This window comes from Hemiscyllium ocellatum, chromosome 8 (genome assembly GCF_020745735.1).
Source record: "Hemiscyllium ocellatum isolate sHemOce1 chromosome 8, sHemOce1.pat.X.cur, whole genome shotgun sequence".
Classification (NCBI taxonomy): Eukaryota; Metazoa; Chordata; class Chondrichthyes; order Orectolobiformes; family Hemiscylliidae; genus Hemiscyllium; species Hemiscyllium ocellatum.
The window spans coordinates 104928900-104948601 of NC_083408.1; the positions used below are offsets into that span (position 1 = coordinate 104928900).

Sequence of the window (19702 nt, forward strand, 5' to 3'; positions counted from 1 at the left end):
GGTCGAAGGTCAGCGCGCGGGCCCGGGCGGCCGTTACAAGATGGCGGCTCCTTTGCGAAAGAGTTTGGAGATATTCGTGTCGCGGATTCCCTGGTCTTTGGCAAGCAGTGAGTGATAGATATTGCTATCGCCCTCCCCCCGTATTGGTCGCGGAAGTTCTTTAATGGGGGTAGATTTGAAGCAGCTGTTTTGGTGGTTTCCAACAACTAGTTCTGAAGAAGGGTCACTGGAATCGCAAGGTTGACACTCTGCAGGTGTTACCACATCCTTCTCCAGCAATTTCATGTCTTCGTTTCAGATATCTACCGTCCGCCGTTTTACTGTGATGGTTCTCAGGCTGGGTTGGTTCAAAGGATCATTAGAATTAAGGGCAGGAGGGTTTAGGCCTCTGTACCATGCGATAAGATCGTGTTTGATCTGATTGTGGCCTGAATTCTATTTGTTTGCCCGCCTCTGTTTCCTCCCAAAAATAAACCCTTAACTCTATTGTTGATTGGAAATTTGTCTGGCTCAGCTTTGGATATTTTCAGTGACCCAATTTTATCGTTCTCTATGGAAGAGTTCCAAACGCCAGTGACCTTTTGAGACATGAAATTCCTCTTTATTTCCGTCTTAAATGGGAGAACCCATAGTTTGAAACTGCCCATTAAGATCTCGATTTCTCTTTGACGGGGAACATCCTCTCAGTGCCAACTGTTTAAAGGCTTGTCTGATTTTTGTAAGTTCAAACAAACAAACTCATTTACATATTAGTATTCCAACCTCTAGCTGAATGGTTCTGGTGTCTGAGTGCATTTTAACACTGATTATTCTGTTGCAATTATTCTGTTGCAACTTTTCTGTTAGGTTCTTTTCCTGAGGTTCCACACACAAGGTGCAATTTGTGCACACCAACTTCTGCACACAGTTACAGTTTATTAAAGCTTGTACAAGCTAGGTGACCCCTTTGACATTCTTCGCAGATATGCAAAGTTCAGTCAAGAGGTCCTGAACAAAGGAAACAACACGTCCCCTTTAGACAGGTCAGTTGGTAATGCTCACAGGTACTCTGGTCACCCTGCCATAATGACATGTTGCCCTACTTACAGTGATAGGATTTATGACCATAGAGATGTACAGCATGGAAACAGACCCTTTAGTCAGATAATGTAAATACCCTAATCTTGGGGAATCTTCTGCAAGTGATTTCCTGACTCAGTGATTCCCCAAGACAATGTAAGTGTGATACGTCCTAGCTTCTGGGGATGATCACATAAATGAATTTGATATGCTGGCGAATGGCAATGAAAGCATTTCAGAATGGAAGGGATTGAATGAGTTTAATTTGATATTAGCAGTAGAATAGTAGTGAATGGCTGCCTAAATGAAGTGTGAGTTACAATGGATAGTAATCCACATTCCTGCATGCTGTCTGTAAGACAGAATGTTGCTGCCCCCCCCCCCCCCCCCCCCAATGTTCACCTTCTTGCAGCAAGTCAGTCCAGTTTAACCCTTTAACATTACATTAGTGTCCAGAGAGATAGTACAATGTAATCTTTTAACATTACCTTACTAGAATAGAAGCTTGCTGTAGACACATTGGTTTCAGGTTTCCTACATTGCAAATGAATTTACTTTTCAAAACTGACTTTGGCTGTAAATACTTTGGTATTTAGATGATAAGTTAGTAAGTTTGCAGATGACACCAAAATTGATGCTATAGTGGACAGTGAACAAGATCATCAAAGATTACAAAGGGATCTTGATCGATTGGGCCAACAGGCTGAGAAGTGTCGATGGATTTTAATTTGGAAAAATTAGGTACTGTATTTTGGTCAGACAAACAAGGGCAAGACTTGTATAGTAAATGGTAGGACCCTAGGTAGTGTTGTCGAATGGAGTCCCAGGGGTTCAGGTACGTAGTTCTTTGAAAGCTGTGCCACAGGTAGACAGGGCACATTAAGAAGATATTTAACCTGCTTGACTTATTTCTCAGAGCATTGAATACAGCATTTGGGATGTCATGTTGAGGTGTACAGGATGCAGGTGAGGTCACAGTTTGCAGTACTGTGTACAGTTCTGGTTGCCCTGCGAAAAGAAGGATATTACTAAATTGCAGAGGGTTCAGAAGAGGATGTTTCTGAGACTGGAGGATTTATGTTAAGGATAGGCTGGGACTTTTTTCACTGGAGTGTAGGAGGTTGGGGTGACCTTTTTGGCGCTTATAAAATCATGAAGGGGAGATATGAGGTGAATAGCAAAGGTGTTTTCCCTAGGGTTGGGGAGTTCAAACCTAGGGGCATAGTTTTAAAGTGAGACAAGAAATATTTAAAAGAGACCTGAGGGGTGAACTTTTCACACACGGTGGTTTGTATATGGAATGAATTGCCAGAAGTGGTGGCAGATACAGGTATACATTTTAAATAATATTCAAATGACATTTGGACAGGTACATGTGTTATGAAGATGTGGGTGTACTGTACCTTTGGAGAGTTAAAAGCTGGTAGAGCTACCTGATAGCACCAAGTGTTCTCAATAAGGTAACAAAGTAACACTTGGTCAGAAGCTAAATTAGCTGGTTGCCTGGAAATGACACACTGTTCAAATTTGGCCAGTCAGTTTAAATTATACCCTGAAAAATATCAAACTCCAATCCAGTTTGAATTTAGTATATTGACAATCTTAAAAGCCAATGACATAATCCGATGCTTTGGGGGTGGGTGGGTATAAGACTGGGGAAAATTGAACAGTTGAGAGGAGAACTGCCCAGCTACAAGCATGTAAAAAGACTGCCTGAAAAATAGCTCTCAAAAGTACCTTTATCGATCAGTAACCTGTGAAGCAGGATCCCTAAAAAGAAGACTCTGGAAGATCCAAATAGAACTGAAAGCTGCCTAGTTTTATGATAAGTTTTGTTTTGTAAATCTTAATTGGGAGTTTTATTGGATTAGTACTGTGGAAGGGGAAGGTAAATATTAGGTTAGAGGATGGAGTTGTAAATAGTTGTTAGTTAACTATTCTGTGCTTGTCCTCTCGAATTTTCACAGATTACCACATGAGATAAATCTCTTCTGTGTTGCTGGTTTAAAGCAGGAGAGTTTACCCTGTGTTGTAACACATGATTAGTAAAGGTTTTGAGGGTTATGGGCTAGATGCAGGCAAGTGGGACTACCGATTAGTTTAGGAAACTTGGTTAGCATGAATGAATCTGTGACGTTATAACTAGTTATCATCAGGCTGGAGATGCTTTTTATTGCAGAACAAGAAAGTTGAAAATGTTAAACAAAAACAAATTGCAGCAGATGAGTGAGGTGTCATTGGGGGGGGGGGGGGTGCATTTTGGGGCCAGCAGCCATAATTCTATTAGTTTTAAAAGGATGGATAAGGATAGACCAGATCTAAAAGTTGAAATTCTAAACTGAAGGGAAGCTAATTTTGACGGTATTAGACATTTTTAAAAGCTGATTGCGGGCAGATGTTCGCAGTGAAGGGATGGCTGGAGCATGGGAAGCCTTCAGAAATGAGATAATGAGAGTCCAGTATATTCCTTTAGGGTGAAAAGAGAGGCTGGTAAGTGTAGGGAATACTGGATGACTCAAGAAATTGAGGGTTTGGTTATGAAAAAGAAGGAAGCATATGTCAGTTATAGACAGGATAGATAGAGTGAATCCTTAGAGTATAAAGGCAATAGGAGTATACTTAAGAGGGAAATCAGGAGGGCAAAAAGGGGACACGAGATAGCTTTGGCAATAAGGTTAAGGATCATCAAAAGGGATTTTATAAATCTGTTAAGGACAAAAGGATAACTAGGGAGAGAAGATCAGCAAGATGGCCTTTGCGTGGAGCCACAGGAGATAGGGGAGATACTAAACGAGTATTTTGCATCAGTGTTTACTGTGGAGGAGGACATGGAAGAATATAGAATGTAGGGAGATAGATGGTGACATCTTGAAAAATGTCCATATTACAGGGGAGGAAGTGCTGGATGTCTTGAAACGCATAAAAGTGGATAAATCCCCAGGACCTGATCAGGTGTGTCCTAGAACTCTGTGGGAAGATAGGGAAGTGACTGCTGGGACCCTTGCTGAGATATTTGCATCATCGATAGTCCACAGGTGAGATGCTGGAAGACTTGAGGTTGGCAAACATGGTGTCACTATTTAAGAAAGGTGGTAACGACGAGTCCGGGAACTATCGACCGGTGAGCCTGACCTCGGTGGTGGGCAAGTTGTTGGAGGGAATCCTGAGGGACAGGATGTATATGTATTTGGAAAGGCAAAGATTGATTAAGGATAGTCAACATGGCTTTGTGCATGGGAAATCATGTCTCACAAACTTGATTGAGTTTTTTGAAGAAGTAACAAAGAGGATTGATGAGGGCAACGCGATAGATGTGATCTGTATGGACTTCATCAAGGCGTTTGACAACGTTCCCATTGGGAAACTGGTTGGCAAGGTTAGATCTCATGGAATACAGGAAAAACTAGACATATGGATACAGAACTGGCTCAAAGGTAGAAGACGGAGGGTTGGTTTTCAGACTGGAAGCCTGTGACCAGTGGAGTGCCACAGGGATCAGTGATGCATACACTACTTCACATCATTTTATATTATTGATTTGGGTGTGAGAATAAGAGGCATAGTTAGTAAGTTTGCAGATGACATCAAAATTGGAGGTGTAGTGGACAGCGAAGAATGTTACCTTAGATTACAGTGGGATCTTGATCAGATAGGCCAATGGGCTGAGGAGTGGCATATGGAGTTTAATTCGGATAAATACGAGGTGCTGCATTTTGGGAAAGCAAATCTTAGCAGGATGTATACACTTAGGGTCCTAGGGAATGTGGCTGAACAAAGAGACCTTGGACTGCAGGTTCATAGCTTAAAAGTGGAGTCGCAGGTAGAAAGGATAGTGAAGAAGGCGTTTAGTATGCTTTCCTTTATTGGTCAGAGTATTGAGTATAGGAGTTGAGAAGTCATGTGGCTGTACAGGATATTGGTTAGGCCACATTTGGAATATTGAGTGCACTTGTCTCCTTCCTATTGGATGGATGTTGTGAAACTTGAAAGGGTTTAGAAAAGACTTACAAGGATGTAGGCAGGTTGGAGGACTTGACCCATAGGGAGAGGTTGAATAAGCTAGGGCTGTTTTCCCTGAAGCATCGGAGGCTGAGCGGTGACTTATGAGGTTTATAAAATCATAAGGGGCATGGATAGGATAAATAGACAAAGTCTTTTCCCTGGGGTGGGGGAGTCAAGATCTAGGGGGTGGGAGGGGAAAGATATGAGAAAGATCGAAGGGGCAACTTTTTCACACAGAGGTTGGTATGTGTATGGAATGAGCTGCCAGAGGAAGTGGTGGAAGTTAGTACAATTGCACCATTTAAAAGGCATCTGGAGGGATATGGGCTGGTTGCTGGCAAGTGGGACTGGATAAGGTTGGGATACCTGGGCGGTATGGATGAGTCAGACCGAAGGGTCTGTTTCTGTGTTGTACATCTCTCTGACTCTTAAAAAGCTCAGCAGTTCAGACAGTTGTAATGCAGAGGAATCGATGTTAACATTTTGGATTAAGTGACTCTTCCTCAGAACTCAGCATTTGAAAATGTTGATGTTCTCAGGGATCTGACTAAACTCAAGAACATAATATTGCATATAGCTACAGTGAGCATTTGCTGAGTCAAATATTGGTATCCACTGCAAGGGGATTGGAATACAAGACAAAGAAGTCTTGCTATATTTTTACAAAGCTTTGGTAAAGCCATACCTGGTACTATGTGAAATTTTGGTCTGCAGTTTTAAAGGATGGACTGATATGTGGCTTTGAGGCAGTCTAGCAAAGGTTCACTTGGCTCAACAACCTCTGAGAGGCTGAGTAAATTGTGTACGTGCTGTCTGGACTTTAGAAGATAGGGTACGGCGTTGAAACATCGAGTATTTTGAAGGAGAATTATAGACACTGGCTAAGGAATCTAGAAAATGAGGATTTAACCTTAGCCTTAAGTGATTCATCTCTTATGCTAAGGTAAAGGGAAAAAAATCTACCTGCTGGTTTTGAATGCCCCAAAATTGAATACTCTGAAAGATCAAATACTTTGATTTTTAATCTTTGAATATTAGTCGATATAAAATGCACTAGCAAAATGGCATTAAAGCAGAAGATCAGCCATGATCATACTGAATGGCAGTCCTTAGGATCATGCTGTCCACTCCTTCCACTTACTGTTCTGAAGAAGGGTCATTGGGACTGAAACGTTAACTCTGATTTCTCTCCACAGATGCTGCCAGTCCTGCTGAACTTTTCAGACAATTTTCTGTTTTTGGTGCTTTTTATTTACTGTATTCTTCTTAAAATATGATTTATACAATATTAAGTAATTCTCTTTATTTTTGCAGAAGAAATCAAAGAATATTTTGGGCAGTTTGGACAAGTCAAGAAATGTCTTCTTCCATTTGTGAGTATTTGCTTGGCTGGATTAGAATTTTTGGTCTGCTCAAATGAATACAAGTTGAAGTTTGCTTTGCATTCCTAGACTAGATTTTTCAGTTTCTGTAATCAATACTGTAGAGTCCTCAAATTCTTGATGCACTATTGAGGCATTTCATGTTTGACAGAGTACTGGACAAGAAGAAGCTGGTCAGGCATGTTCCATAGAGCACTACTTTTTATTTTCAGTATCTTACTTGCGAAAATGATTTTTTAATTTACATTAAAGGATATTTAATGGCTAACATGGGTAAATGAGCAGGTGTCGTTTAATATTGAAAATGATTGTTTTTTTTTAAAAGAATATAGAAGGTAACACATCTTAAGTTGGAAAATTTCAGATATTAGTTTTTTTGGGATGGAGCTACAAGATCACTAACAGTGACATTAATGCTCTTGACTTAGGTATGCAAGGTGCAGTTTAAAAATTTGCGATGACTAAGTACCATACTGTGAACTGTGAGGAAGGTAGTCCTAAACTTCACTGGCATTGTCAGGGTGGTTGAAGGATCTGTCATGCTGCAAATTAAACTTAATGCAGAAAAATGTGAAGTGATAGGTTCATTCTTCTCATTTCTCCTTACTCCAAAAGGTTTGATTCTAAAGGGGAGGTACAAGAAAAAAGAAACCTGCAGATATGTATGCACAGCAGATGAAGTTGACAGGGCAGGTAGAGAAAGTGGTTTAAGAAGGCTTACAAATTCCTGGGTTTTATAAGTAGAGGTATTGAGTATGAAAGCAATCAAAATATGATTAACCATTCATAAAACATTAATTTGGCCTCAAATGGAGTTTTGTGATCAATTCGGGGCATCCACTTTAGGAAGTTTTCAAAAAGATTTAGTAGCATGGTTCTGAGGATGAGAAATTTCTGTTGTATGGATAGACTGGAGAATCTGGGGACTGTTTTCAATGAATAGGTTGACAGAAAATTTATTAGACAGTCAAAATCATGAGAGGTTTGTACAGAAATGGGGAGAGAATATCAAGAACTGGGGGATTTCCATCTTAAGGTACTTTGCAAAAGAACCAGTGGTGACATGAATTTCTAAAAATGGAGCAAATGGTTCAGATCCAGAAGTTTCAAAAACGATTCATTGGTGATTTTCATAGCCTTTGCAACTGAAGAGAGAATTAGTAGGGCGGGAGAATTTAAACTGGCTGATTTCCTCCTTTTAGAAAGGCTGGTATGTACAGGAAAGATCAGTAGCCTTTTTCTACATGACATTCTGATGCTAAAACTTTGAATGATTCTGGAGAAGAAAGGGAATTATGGATAAAGCAATTGGAAGATTACTGGAGGGTGAGAACTTATTGTGAAGACAATTAAGAAATTGGGCTTTTTTATTCATTAAAGGTGAGAAAGTTGGACAATGATTTTGGCTGAGGTGTTCTAAGCTACGCAGGGTTATATTGACATTATTTCATAAGAGCATTAGGCACAGGAATAGACTTTTCAACCTGCTCAATCATTCAATACAATTATGTCTATTCTTCAACCCTATGTTTTCCAAAATGGCCACAGGTCAAGGACAAACTTAAGATTATGAATTAGAAAACAAATCTGCACTATATTATATAAGTGAACACTACTTCATGATAGAGAATGTCACAAAGCGAAGTATATTATTTGAGGAAAAGGAGAAATGAATAGGATTGTCATCCTCTCATGTACAATGATATCATTTGGAGTAAAACACTGGAGCAATTTTGATATGCATGCTTTTGTGTTCCTGTGCCTTCATATTCAATGATTCTAGACAAGGACGAGAGCTGGTGGTTATGTTCTGGTAATCTAGAAATCTGGATACCCCATTCAATGACACACATTTGGAACCCTTTATCATATTTTACATGCTATTAATTAAATCTGAAATTTAAAAGATGACCATGGAACTACTGTATTATCATAACCCATCTTGGTAGAGAAGGAAATCTACCATCTTTTACAAGGTATGACCAATAGGTTTCTTCTCACTTTCGAACCCATGGCAATATGGTTGATTCTTAATTAACCCTTGAAATAGCCATCCTATATTGTGAATAAACTTAAAGGAATCCAGCTACCATGAGGAGGCTTCTTAATGATTACGTACCATGTATGTGGGAAGTGGTTATACTAAAAGTAGGGGCAAGGTCTGAAGGAGAGTTAGTTGTAGGCTAAAAATTGTGATTGAGAAATTGGAATGGAAGTCTCAATGAAAAAGTGAATGATAAGATGCCAGTTGCTCATCCTCTAGCTTGTTTGTGTAATTAAGCTTGATAGAGGCATAAAGGATTTAGCAGATGAACTGAGATGAAAACAAGGGATTAAGAGTGCTGAAACTGAACTTATGGGGTGAATGGCACATCATGGCTGCGAAAGTGTTTTTTTATCCTGAATTAGGAGGTAGCAAAATCAATGGTGAGAGTTAGGGATTGTGTGGAGGAAGTTGAAGGTGATGGGTTGGTTATTTAAGCTGCATGTCACGTAAGTAGTCTGGTGCACATCAAGAGGAGCTGGTGAAGTATCACTAAGTGTAACAAATGCACATTAGACTGGCTACATTTGAATATAAGAAAACTTGAGATTGAATGGTTAGGGAAGAATTATTGTTATTATTACCAAAAGTGAACTCCACCATACATGTATGTGAAATGTTCTTGAAATTTATAAAGTTCAGCACTATGGAATTTGATATTGCAGGACAAAGAAACTGGATTTCACAAAGGATTCTGCTGGGTTGGCTTCAATACAGAAGAAGGATTTCAGAATGCACTGCAGAAAGAACCACATGTCATAGAAGGGGCAAAGGTAGTTTCAGAACACTGATTTATTTGTACTCTAATCAATGGATTTACAAAAATTTTCTATAATTAAATTTATATAGATTCTTTAAGAAAAGCTACTTTTAAATCTGGTGCCATTTTCAGGTTTTGGCAAATGCTTGTCTCAGGTGTAAATTTTTTTTGTTGGTTTACAGTATCTGGAACCACAATATTTAGTGTGAAAATTAACAAGCTTTAAAAAGGAATGCAGTATTAATCACCCGAGGTTGGGCAGAAGTAGAGAATGCTTTACTGGATTAACTGCTGTACAGGTTATATATGTGCTCAGTGTTAATTAAGTCAAATGAAAACATCATTGTCCCTGATAGGAAAAAAAATCAAATGCACAAGAAAGATTTGCTTTATTTTAAAAGTAAACAGAAGTGCTACCAAACAGTGGCACTAGCCAGTAACCTATGATACAAAGGCCAATTTTATCCAACAGTTGGAGTGCTGACTGCTGCCTAATCACCTGGTTAATATTGTGGACTGTGCAGATAAGGTGACTTAAACTTAGTTGAATTCTAAAGCGACAATTTACAGCAAAACATTCCATCAGGATAATGTTGGTATTGCATTAAAGCAGAAATTGAAATTGGATAACTCATTAAAAATTTATTCTCTTCACAGCTTCAAGTTCAGAGAAACAGAAAATTGCCTCAAGGACGCAGACAAAATAACAAACTCACTGAATCAGCAAGCTGACAAATTTGAGATGTGTGTCCAAATTTAAATTAAAGATGGTGACTTAAAAGACTTCTGCGACTTATGTTGTTTATTTATAAATCTTGCTTTGTAGACGTAGGATGTTTACTCTAGCTTTTCAATTAGAAAAAGTGTGGCCAAACAGAATTTTATTTTACAGACATGTCAATAAAACGCCCAGTAGAGAACTCTAACAGAGTTTCAAGATGTAATCTATCATGATATTCCATTGTTGTTGGTTGAGAAACAACTAAAGGATATTGGTTTGAATTAGGCTGCAATAGGCTGTACTTCAAAGTCCAGCTATTCCTTTCTTCGCTTCTTTCCCTCATGTTCATATTCTTTTGAGCGACCACTTTCAGGCCTCTTTGAGCCACCACCACCATGTTGCTTGGCTTCCTCCAAGAACTTATCCAGACCAAAGGGATCTTCTTCATCTTTCTCGAACTGAACAGGGCCTTCACGACGTTGCCTGCGGTCTGTGCCAGAGAATTCTCTGTCTGGAACAAACCTAAGGAAGAACAACAGTTGAACTGCAAATACTGCCATGCTGAATTACCATACTGTTCAGGAATGCATAGATAAGGTGGGTTAGCTACAGGAAATGCAGGGGTTTGGGGGAAGGGTCATAGAATTAGAGGTGTACAGCACAGAAACACACCCTTCAGTCCAACCCGTCCATGCTGACCAGGTTTTATCTAATCCCACTTGCCAGCACTTTCCCTCCAAACCTTTCGTGTTCATGTACCCATCCAGATGCCTTTTAACTGTCGCAATTATACTAGCCTCCACCACTTCCTCTGGCAGCTCATTCCATACACTTACCACCCTCTGCCTGAAAAAGTTGCCTCTTGGGTCTCTTATATCTTTCCCCTCTCGCCCTAAACATATGCCTTCCAGTTCTGGACTCCCTGACCCTAGGGAAAAGACTCTGTCGATTTAGCCTATCCATGCCCCTCACGATTTTACAAACCTAGAGGGTCATTGCTCAGCTTCCGACACTCCAGGGAAAACAGCCCCAGCCTATTGAACTCTCCCTATGGGTCAAATTCTCCAACCCTGGCAACATACAAGTTTCACAACATCCTTCTGATAGGCAGAAGACCAGGATTGCATGCAATATTCCAAATGTTGCCTAATCAGTATCCTGTGCAGCCGCAATACTATGATCAATAAATGAAAGCATACCAAATGCTGCCTTCACTATCCCATCTACCTGCGACTCTACTTTCAAGGAGCTATGAATCTGCACTACAATGTCTCTTTGTTTAGCAACACTCCCTGGGGCCTTATACACTTAGTGCTAAGTCCTGCTGAGATTTGCTTTCCCAACATGCACTCTCTGTGTGGACTTGTTGGGTTGAATGGCCTGTTTCCACACTAAGGATTCTGTAAGAAAAACATTCAACTGACAGACTTACCATTCAGTCATGACACTTTCATATACATTAATGCAACTAAAGAATCCTCAATGTGACCATCATTTGAGTTCAACTATATCCCAGAAATATTAGTATATCTTATTGCAGAAAATATTCAGCTAAAACTCTTATTGTCTCTTTCCTTGATGTCTTATTTGAAAGCTCCAACTCTTAAGGGGTGAAGGTTAGCCAACTCAAGAAAACAATCATTCCTAAAAACAGATAGGTTTCTATTATAAGTTATGAACCAATAGCCAAAGGCTGGAAACAGACATTGACTTCTACAAGTATTGGGTTGAAGTATTTAGCCTGTTGCTTAATATTGTTCTGGAACCAGACATTGACAGGTGAGATTAAAAGAATCACACTGATCTTAAAATGGAACTAAAGTTGATACAAACACATTCTTGTACTAAATCATTAAGAAAACAAACTCACCGACTATTTTTCATAAGTGTGTCCAAATCATCACCGTAAGTGTCTTTATCAGCATTCTTGTTTGGTCTGTACACATTTTGGGCCATTTCCTTGCCAGTTCTCCAGGGCTGATCATAAACATTGTAAAGCTCATCTTCTCCTCCAGCAAAGCCACTGTCCATCCCCTGGCAACATAAAACAAGACTTGATCGAAAGAAATTTCTCAGTAGTACTAACCAAACATTAGAAATGAAGATGTTGCTTGATGCTTGAATCATGTTAACTTAAAGAATGCAGTTTTAGGTTTACATGATTTCAGTAATTTCGATGAGATACAATTTGAACCTGAAAACCAAATGGATTTTAAAAAAGGCCATTCTTAGTCTTATGAGATTTAATTAACATGTACAGTAGATAATTACTTGACCTCAGTACTAGAAACACAAATGGTCTTAAGACCAGTCATTCCATTCTTAGAGTACATGCATATGGACTCTATGAATCTTCTATAGTCATGTTCTTATAAAGCTTTTCACTGCCTTCAAGTCTTTAATTTTATTTTTACTTATGGGATTATAGGCATTGCTTGCTGGGCCAGCATTTAATACATATTCCAAGCTGCCCTTGAAGGTTGTGATGAGCTGTCTTTTCGAACTGCTATATCAATTTGATGTAGGCACACCCACCATGCTGTTAGGGCAGCAGTGCAGGATTTTGACCGAGCAACAGTGAAGCAATGGCAACAGAATTCCAAGACATGAGAGTAAGTAGCAGAGAGTGGAATATGCAGTTGGTGGTGTTCCATGCATCCAATGTCCTTGTTCTTCTAGATCACAGGGCCGTGGGTTTGCAAGGTGCTGTTGTAGAAACTTTGGTGAAATTCTACCGTGCATTTGTAGATGGTACACAATGCTGCTTCTACGCACCAATGGAATAAGTATCTGTGCTATTCTGAACAGGCTGCTTTGTCCTGGATGGTGTTAAACTTTGCGTATTATTGAAGTTGTACTCCTTCAAAAGGCAGGAGTATTCCATTACATTTCTGATTTGTGCCTTGTAGGTGGTGAACAGGATCTGGAAAGCAGAAGGTGAGTTACCTTCACAATGCCCAGCAATTGGCTTGCTTTTGTAGCCACGATATCTATGGCTAATTCAGTTGAGTTTCTGGTCAAAAGTAACCCCCCCCCCAACCAGAATGTTGACAATGAGGGATTCAGCAATGGTAATGGGTGATTCTCTCAATGGAGATGGTAATTAGCAGCCACTTGTGTAGCATAAATATTAGTTGTCAGTCATTAGTCCAATCCTGGGTATGGTTCAGGTCTTGCTGCCATTGGACATGGACTGCTTCAGTATCTGAGTGTTGAATGGTACTACACATGCCCACTACTGTTCTAATGATAAAGGGAAAGCCACGAATAAGGCAGCTGAAGATTGCTGGGCCTCACTTACTCATGCAGTAATAATCTAGAGCTGACCAACAACTGCAACCATCTTCCTATGGACGAAGTATGACACCAATCACAGAAATTCCACCTGCCCCCAACCCCACTCCGTTTTCCACTCCAATGTTGTCAGAGTTCCTTGGTGCCACACTCTAAAATACAGCCTTAATGTTGAGAGCAAGTACACTCACTTCACCTCTAAATTTCAGCTCTTTTGTCCATATTTGAACCAAGACTGTATGACATCAGGAGCTAGGAGAAAGCGAGGACTGCAGATACTGGAGATCAGAGTTGGGAGTGTGGTGCTGAAAAAGCACAGCAGGTTCAGCAACATCTAAGGAGCAGGAGAATCGGTGTTTCGGGCACAAGCCCTTCCTGATGAGGGCTCTCGACAGTGACATCAGGAGCTGAGTGGTAGCCTGGTGAAACCCAAACAGGGTGCCAGTGAGCAAATTATAGCTAAGCGAGGGCTGCGTTATAGCATTGTTGATGACGTTTTCCGTCACTTGTGATAATTGACAGTAGGCTGGCAGGATGGTATTTAGTCAGATTGATGCAAATTTTTAACCACTGGACCAGCTTGGCTAGGGACATAAGACTTGTGCTCCAGAATCAGTTCAGAACTATTGCTAGAATGTTGTCAGGGACCCACAGCCTTTGCAGTATCCAGTACCTTCAGCAGTTTCTTGAGATTACATGGCTGAATATCTGTGATGCTAGAGACCCCCAGAGGAGACCAGATAGATCATCAGATAGACACTTTGGCTGAGATCTTGTTGGAAATGTTTCAGCCTAATTTTTTTGCATTGATGTGCTAGGTTCCCCCAATATCAAGGATGGAATTGTTTGTACAGCCTTCTCCACCAGTGTAATGTTTAATTGTCCACCACCAATCATGACATGTTGTGAAAGGACTGTGTAACTTAAGATTGTATATGACGACTGTAGAACTGCTTAGCTCTATCATTGCTATTTTTGCTTTTTGGTATACAAGTAGTTCCACGTTGTAGCTTCACCAATTTGACACTTCTATCTTAGGTATGTGCAGTAATGCTCCTCTTGCACTCTTCACAAAAGTTTCAAGGAGAAAAAAAAACTTTTAGAAAATTACAAATTTTGACCTTTGCTGGGGCGATTACTGTGTACGATTCACAGGGGGAGAGGAAGTGGTGGCCAGCTGGTGAGTGTTGGAGTAAGACTAAAGGTAATGAGTGCATATCTTCTCTGTTCATATGATGTTAAACTGAAGCGAAACTTAGCCAACTGGGAAAACCTATTAAAACACCAGCAAATTTTCCAGACAATCCCATGAAGAGTAATAAGACAGATAACTGCATAAACCACCGATATTCTTTTGTAACAACCACTTTAGATTACCTTGTTCTGATTGAAGAGTCTTTGGTCATACTGTATTTCAGTTGACGCACGTGGATTTGGTACACCCAAGGCAATTAGTTCACTGATGTCTCGGTCCTGATCCCTTTGCAGCTTGGACCTGATATTTAAATAAGTAGAATTACTTATACAGCAGATTTAGTGCACAGTGGTGTTGTGGGTTAGAGGATATTAGAAAGCTTCATTCTCCACAATTACAAAATTTCTGAAATATGCTAAACCTCACTTAACTAAGGCATATTTGAAATGATACCAGTTGGCTCGAAAGATGAACTTACATTGCTTCCAACAGCCTTTACTAATGTCAGCCTGTGCTCAGTGGTAACACTGTCTACTCAAAGCCAGGGTGTTGTGGGTTCAAGGACCATTCTAGACTTAAGCACAAAAGCCATGCTGATATTTCAATGGAGTGTTACCAGCACAAGTTTTTGTAAAAGAAGAATGTCATTCACAAGTAGTACTGGGCTTATATGCTTAACAGGCTAAGATTCCATGTCAATATTTGAAAGAGAAGGGATTTTCTGATGCATAGTCAAATAATTATTTGTCAAAGATGAGCACCAAAACATTAACTTGTTACTTTTGTCAATGCTGCATGTGGGGCCTTGCTGTGCTTAAGATGAATACTATATTTCACTACAAGCCTAGAAAATAACAGTGAGTGCACTCCCTGCCTATAAACCCGCAGGATGTGAAAAGTACTATATAATTGCAAGTTTCTTTCTAGAAAAAAAAGTGATAACCTCTAGGCCAAAGGTTTTGAGGTGAGAAAATCATGTTACTTTCTATAACATGCACTGATCCAATGCTCAAATAAGCAACATTTCTCAAAAATTCATCATAATTGTTATCTATTAGTTCTTAGGTACCTCTTATCTGGGGCAGCTCGAGCAAGATTGCGATCGTGCTGTCGTTCTTTTCGTCTTTCATGTCGAATTTCATCTCGCTCTCTTGTCTCATTTTCCTCTTTAGAAAAAAAACAATACTTTTATGAATAAAATATAAAAAATGATTTTTGTTTAAACAAAAGAAGGCTATTCTTTGTCTTAGACTACTGAAATGAATAGAAATGAAAACGTTTTGGATGTATTCTCCTTCAACGGGATGCAAATTAATGGTTTAAGGAAGTTTACAAATTAGAAATAAAACAAACCCCTTAAATGGCTCAGATTTGTTGCATCATGCAGTTATTTTCTGTTTGTGATGTCCTTAAGAACATATATAAGAAGTCACATGGTCAAACCAAACTGAGATTATAACCTTTTGGAGGCCAGAGCTTGAAAAGGTGGTAATAAACTGACTACATTGTCTGCACATACTGGTTTGAGTAACATTAGCTTGGGACAACAGATTGCCCAAGAGTGGCACTAGAAAATATGAAACTGAGCTGATTTTATTTTTGAAGTTGCATTTAATTTAAGGATTTGAACTATAAAGGAAACATGGTTCATCAATACTGAATATGCAGTTGCCAACAATTTTGCAGAAACCAGATTTAATAATCTACAACATCAGGGTGCTTTCTGCTCTCAAAAAAGCTTACTTGACAGTCTTTGAACTTAAAAGAATTACAAGTTTGTGAAATGGAGGCACAATAAGATGGATGTAATGCAAATGTTGGTCTTCCTTTACAAATGTCTCATACCTTTCTCTATATGAGTCTTGATACCAGCTCTCCTCTCCCTGGCAATCTGAGCCAATTCTCGGAGCTTCTCTTCCTTCTTCTCTTTCTCCTTTTGAGCCATTTTCCTTTCAACTTGTGCTCGCATCTCTACAGCTTCACGAGCCTGTGTACAGAACATAAGTCAGCTAGGGAATAAATTGCTTCTAATGACCTTCACAGGTTAAGCATGGAGATCACACGAACTAGCATATATCTCACAACATTTCAGAAGTTCAAAAAAAATTTACCTTTCTGTCTGCAATGTAAAGAGCCTCTGCAAGCTTAGCAAAGTTCTCATTAATGTGAACCGTTTGAAGTCCTCGGCCATCAGCAGCCAGACGTTTGTCCAAAGGAATTGTATAGCCCTGGAACACACAAAGTGCACAAAGTAGAGTTGTAAAAAAAAATGATGCGTCCAGTATCTCAATCAGATAATTAAGGCAATACAAGCCCTTTTTAATAAAAAAAAGGGAATGCAGATCCTCAAGGTTTGGCCAGCTAACTCAGTTCAGGAGTCTCAATTTTCAACTTTCAACTGTTATTTTACTGAGGCTTTCGATAAGGAGTTGTACAGTCTCATTTGGAAGTCTCCATGCTTTTTGATCAGCAATGTAAACTTCACGAGTTAAGTCTTCTGGACCAGAGGGAAAAAAATCCTACCAATTCAAGAACTGGCTGCCGTCCTCAGTCCAAATATATTACAAAGTTTTACACAGAAATTCAATGCGAAGAAACCAACAAAATACTGAATACAAGCATTGAGTTCATTGGAGTAGTTCTTCACTGAATGATAAAGCTTGTCAATATATTAGTGTAGGTGAATGAATTATTTTTGTTTAATTACGGATCAACCACTGAAGCCTTGGTTCAACATTTCAATTAAGTGCAATTTTCAACTTCCTTGGTATGAGCTTGGAGTCACATTTCAGCAGATTGAGGAACATTTGTACAATCCTAACTGAATATAATGACAAGAACATTTACCTTAAGGTTCTATCAGATTGACAAATTTCCTGTAAGCAGAAATGCTGAGGACATCTAGCTCATTGAGAGAGGTCTTCCATGTGTGTACCTCAAGCACTGTGTTTTGTGAGATCAACTTAAATCAAAATCAGTGATTGGTATAGTAAGAGACAAATGTGGGATTTGGGTTAGTTCAGTGTAAGGCAGACTGAGAGGATACTCTGATCTTTACTAAGTCCCACATTCCCATTTCCTTTTTATAGGTGGTCAGCACTTCTTGATCCACATGACCAATCCTCATCTTTCAAACTGCATTGCTATCTTTTGTGGTAAAAGTTTTTTTCCCCCTAGGGTACTCGAAGCTAAATATATAAACCAGTTCGGTTTTTAGAATGTCAATGGATTAAATTTTATCCAAACTAGCTAGTGATATTAAGATCTCTGCAAATGCATGTTCAACTTTCTTATGGCAGAACACACTCTTTAAGACACATCTTACACTGAAGCTTTTAATTGAATCTCAATTAAACATTTTTACTTACAGCATTTTTTTGCACTGAACTGAACAAGGTGAATTTTATTTTAGGGAAAGATGATGGTTTAGAGGTAATATGACTAGGTTAATAATCCAAAGACAAAAGCTTTGGAAATATAGATTCAAATACCACCACAGCTGTTATAATTAAAACTTCAATTAATAGATATGGAATAGAAAGCAGATTTCAGTACCAGCATCATGAAACAATCATATAAACTATCAAGTTTACCAAAGCCCTTTAGGGAAGGAAATCCGCTGTCCTTGCCTGGTCTGGTCAAAATGGAATACCAGACCTAGAGGAAGCTTGTTATCTCTTACATATTCTCTGAAATGGTTCAGCAAGCCACTCAGTTCAAAGGCAATTAGAGATAAATAACAAACACTGACCTTGCCACTGATGCTGACATTTCATGAAACAAAAAACAAAACTACCAACCCAATAGCACCATCTGAATTATTTCACATTTTTCATTGGCATATTTGAAGTGAAAATTGAATTATAATTAAGTTTACACCAGATACAAATACTTATAAGTAAATGCAAAAAGGTGAGACTTTTTGTTTACCTTTGCGTTCTTCCAGTTTGATATGCATGGAGGAATCTTCCACTCTTGCTGTTCTTTCACAGTCATCTAACACAGAGATCAAAATGCTGTATTAAAGGAACCAACAAGTTCAAACAAGGAATTTCACAGCAGAACTGACTTGATAAAATAAATATATTATTGTGGCAGCTTAAGGGTCTCATCATTTAGGAAAAAAAAACGTCCTCAAATGCATATCACAAAGCATTTGTTCTGAATTATTTTTAATTTGCAACTACTTGAAAACTGTTGTTACGCAGGTAAATGTGTAACCAGCAAGATCTCAGAAACAGTTAACTAAATGACTCAGTTAAATGGTCAAGGTGAGAGAACTTAGAACACTCAGAGAAGTGCCACCTGTTTAAGTAGTAGCATGTGATCCTTTGTTCTATGTAGCCAGGAGATGCCACTTTGGCTTCATGCAAGAAATCAGTGTACAGTAATGTCAGCCTAACACATCTTTTAAGAGGCTCAGTATTTTGGTGTTAAGGTGACAAACAGCCAGAGGTTACAACACTACAAATTGTGATTTGATCCACTTAATTTGCTTTGCCCACATCTTTTAGGTATTTTAGTTTTATCCACTTGCCTGTTAAAAGCTAATATTGACTGTCTGTTCTAATGACAGCTCTGTGTTTTAAAATAATAAACTCCAGCCCATGTCTTTGATCTTTTGATCATCTTACAAATGATCCAATTTAGTTGCTGGCCCATCAATTGTTATCTAGCATCTCTTATACTACTATGCCTGTGAATGAGAGCCAGCTGCAATGATCAAAATAGGTTGCTGTTACACCTTAGAAAACAAGTGGACACATGTAATTCACTTGGATCACTATTTTCATGATTTGGAAGGAGACAGATTGACAGAACAATAAGTTGAAAATGGATTATGCAAATGTCTGGTGGTTCCAAGTCATTTTTAATGTAGTGAGTGATTGGCATCTGTAATGTACTGCCTGTGTGTGAGATGAAGGTTGGTTCAATCATGTTATGTTAACGGGAATTAGACTTTTCTTAAAATGTATAATGTGTAGCATTACAGGGAGCAGGCAGATGAATGACACTGTGCATTTTAAGGGCCAATGCAAATATGATGGCTGTCCTGTGCTGTGACTATCCTGTGACTATGAATATTTGACCCTCAATACCCCTCAGAGTGCACAGCAACATTCATATCTTTTAGATATTTGATTGTCCCAGTAATTATTATCTTTAATCCAGCCCCAGATTGCCCAAGAAAATCAAACATATTTTAAAAATAAGGTTATGAGTTGCTTTGCTGCGAAGTATTTTG

General features: G+C 39.0%; 2 protein-coding genes across 2 annotated transcripts in view; one reads left to right on the forward strand and one right to left on the reverse strand.

The window, feature by feature from the left end:
- On the forward strand, positions 1–10030 carry slirp (SRA stem-loop interacting RNA binding protein). The gene is made up of 4 exons (XM_060829428.1): positions 1–107; positions 6376–6434; positions 9153–9260; positions 9905–10030. The coding sequence occupies exons 1-4, from the start codon at positions 41–43 to the stop codon at positions 9977–9979; spliced, it is 309 nt and encodes a 102-aa protein (XP_060685411.1). The 5' UTR covers positions 1–40; the 3' UTR covers positions 9980–10030.
- Positions 9620–19702, reverse strand: part of snw1 (SNW domain containing 1) — a 24246-nt gene continuing 14163 nt past the window's right edge. Inside the window, exons 8-14 of the mRNA XM_060829425.1 lie at positions 18388–18453; positions 16569–16685; positions 16303–16444; positions 15527–15623; positions 14640–14757; positions 11839–12002; positions 9620–10490 (exon numbers count right to left, since the gene is read on the reverse strand). Of these exons, the coding sequence (XP_060685408.1) occupies positions 10283–10490; positions 11839–12002; positions 14640–14757; positions 15527–15623; positions 16303–16444; positions 16569–16685; positions 18388–18453 (912 nt within the window). The 3' untranslated portion in view covers positions 9620–10282. The remainder of the gene's footprint in view (positions 10491–11838; positions 12003–14639; positions 14758–15526; positions 15624–16302; positions 16445–16568; positions 16686–18387; positions 18454–19702) is intronic.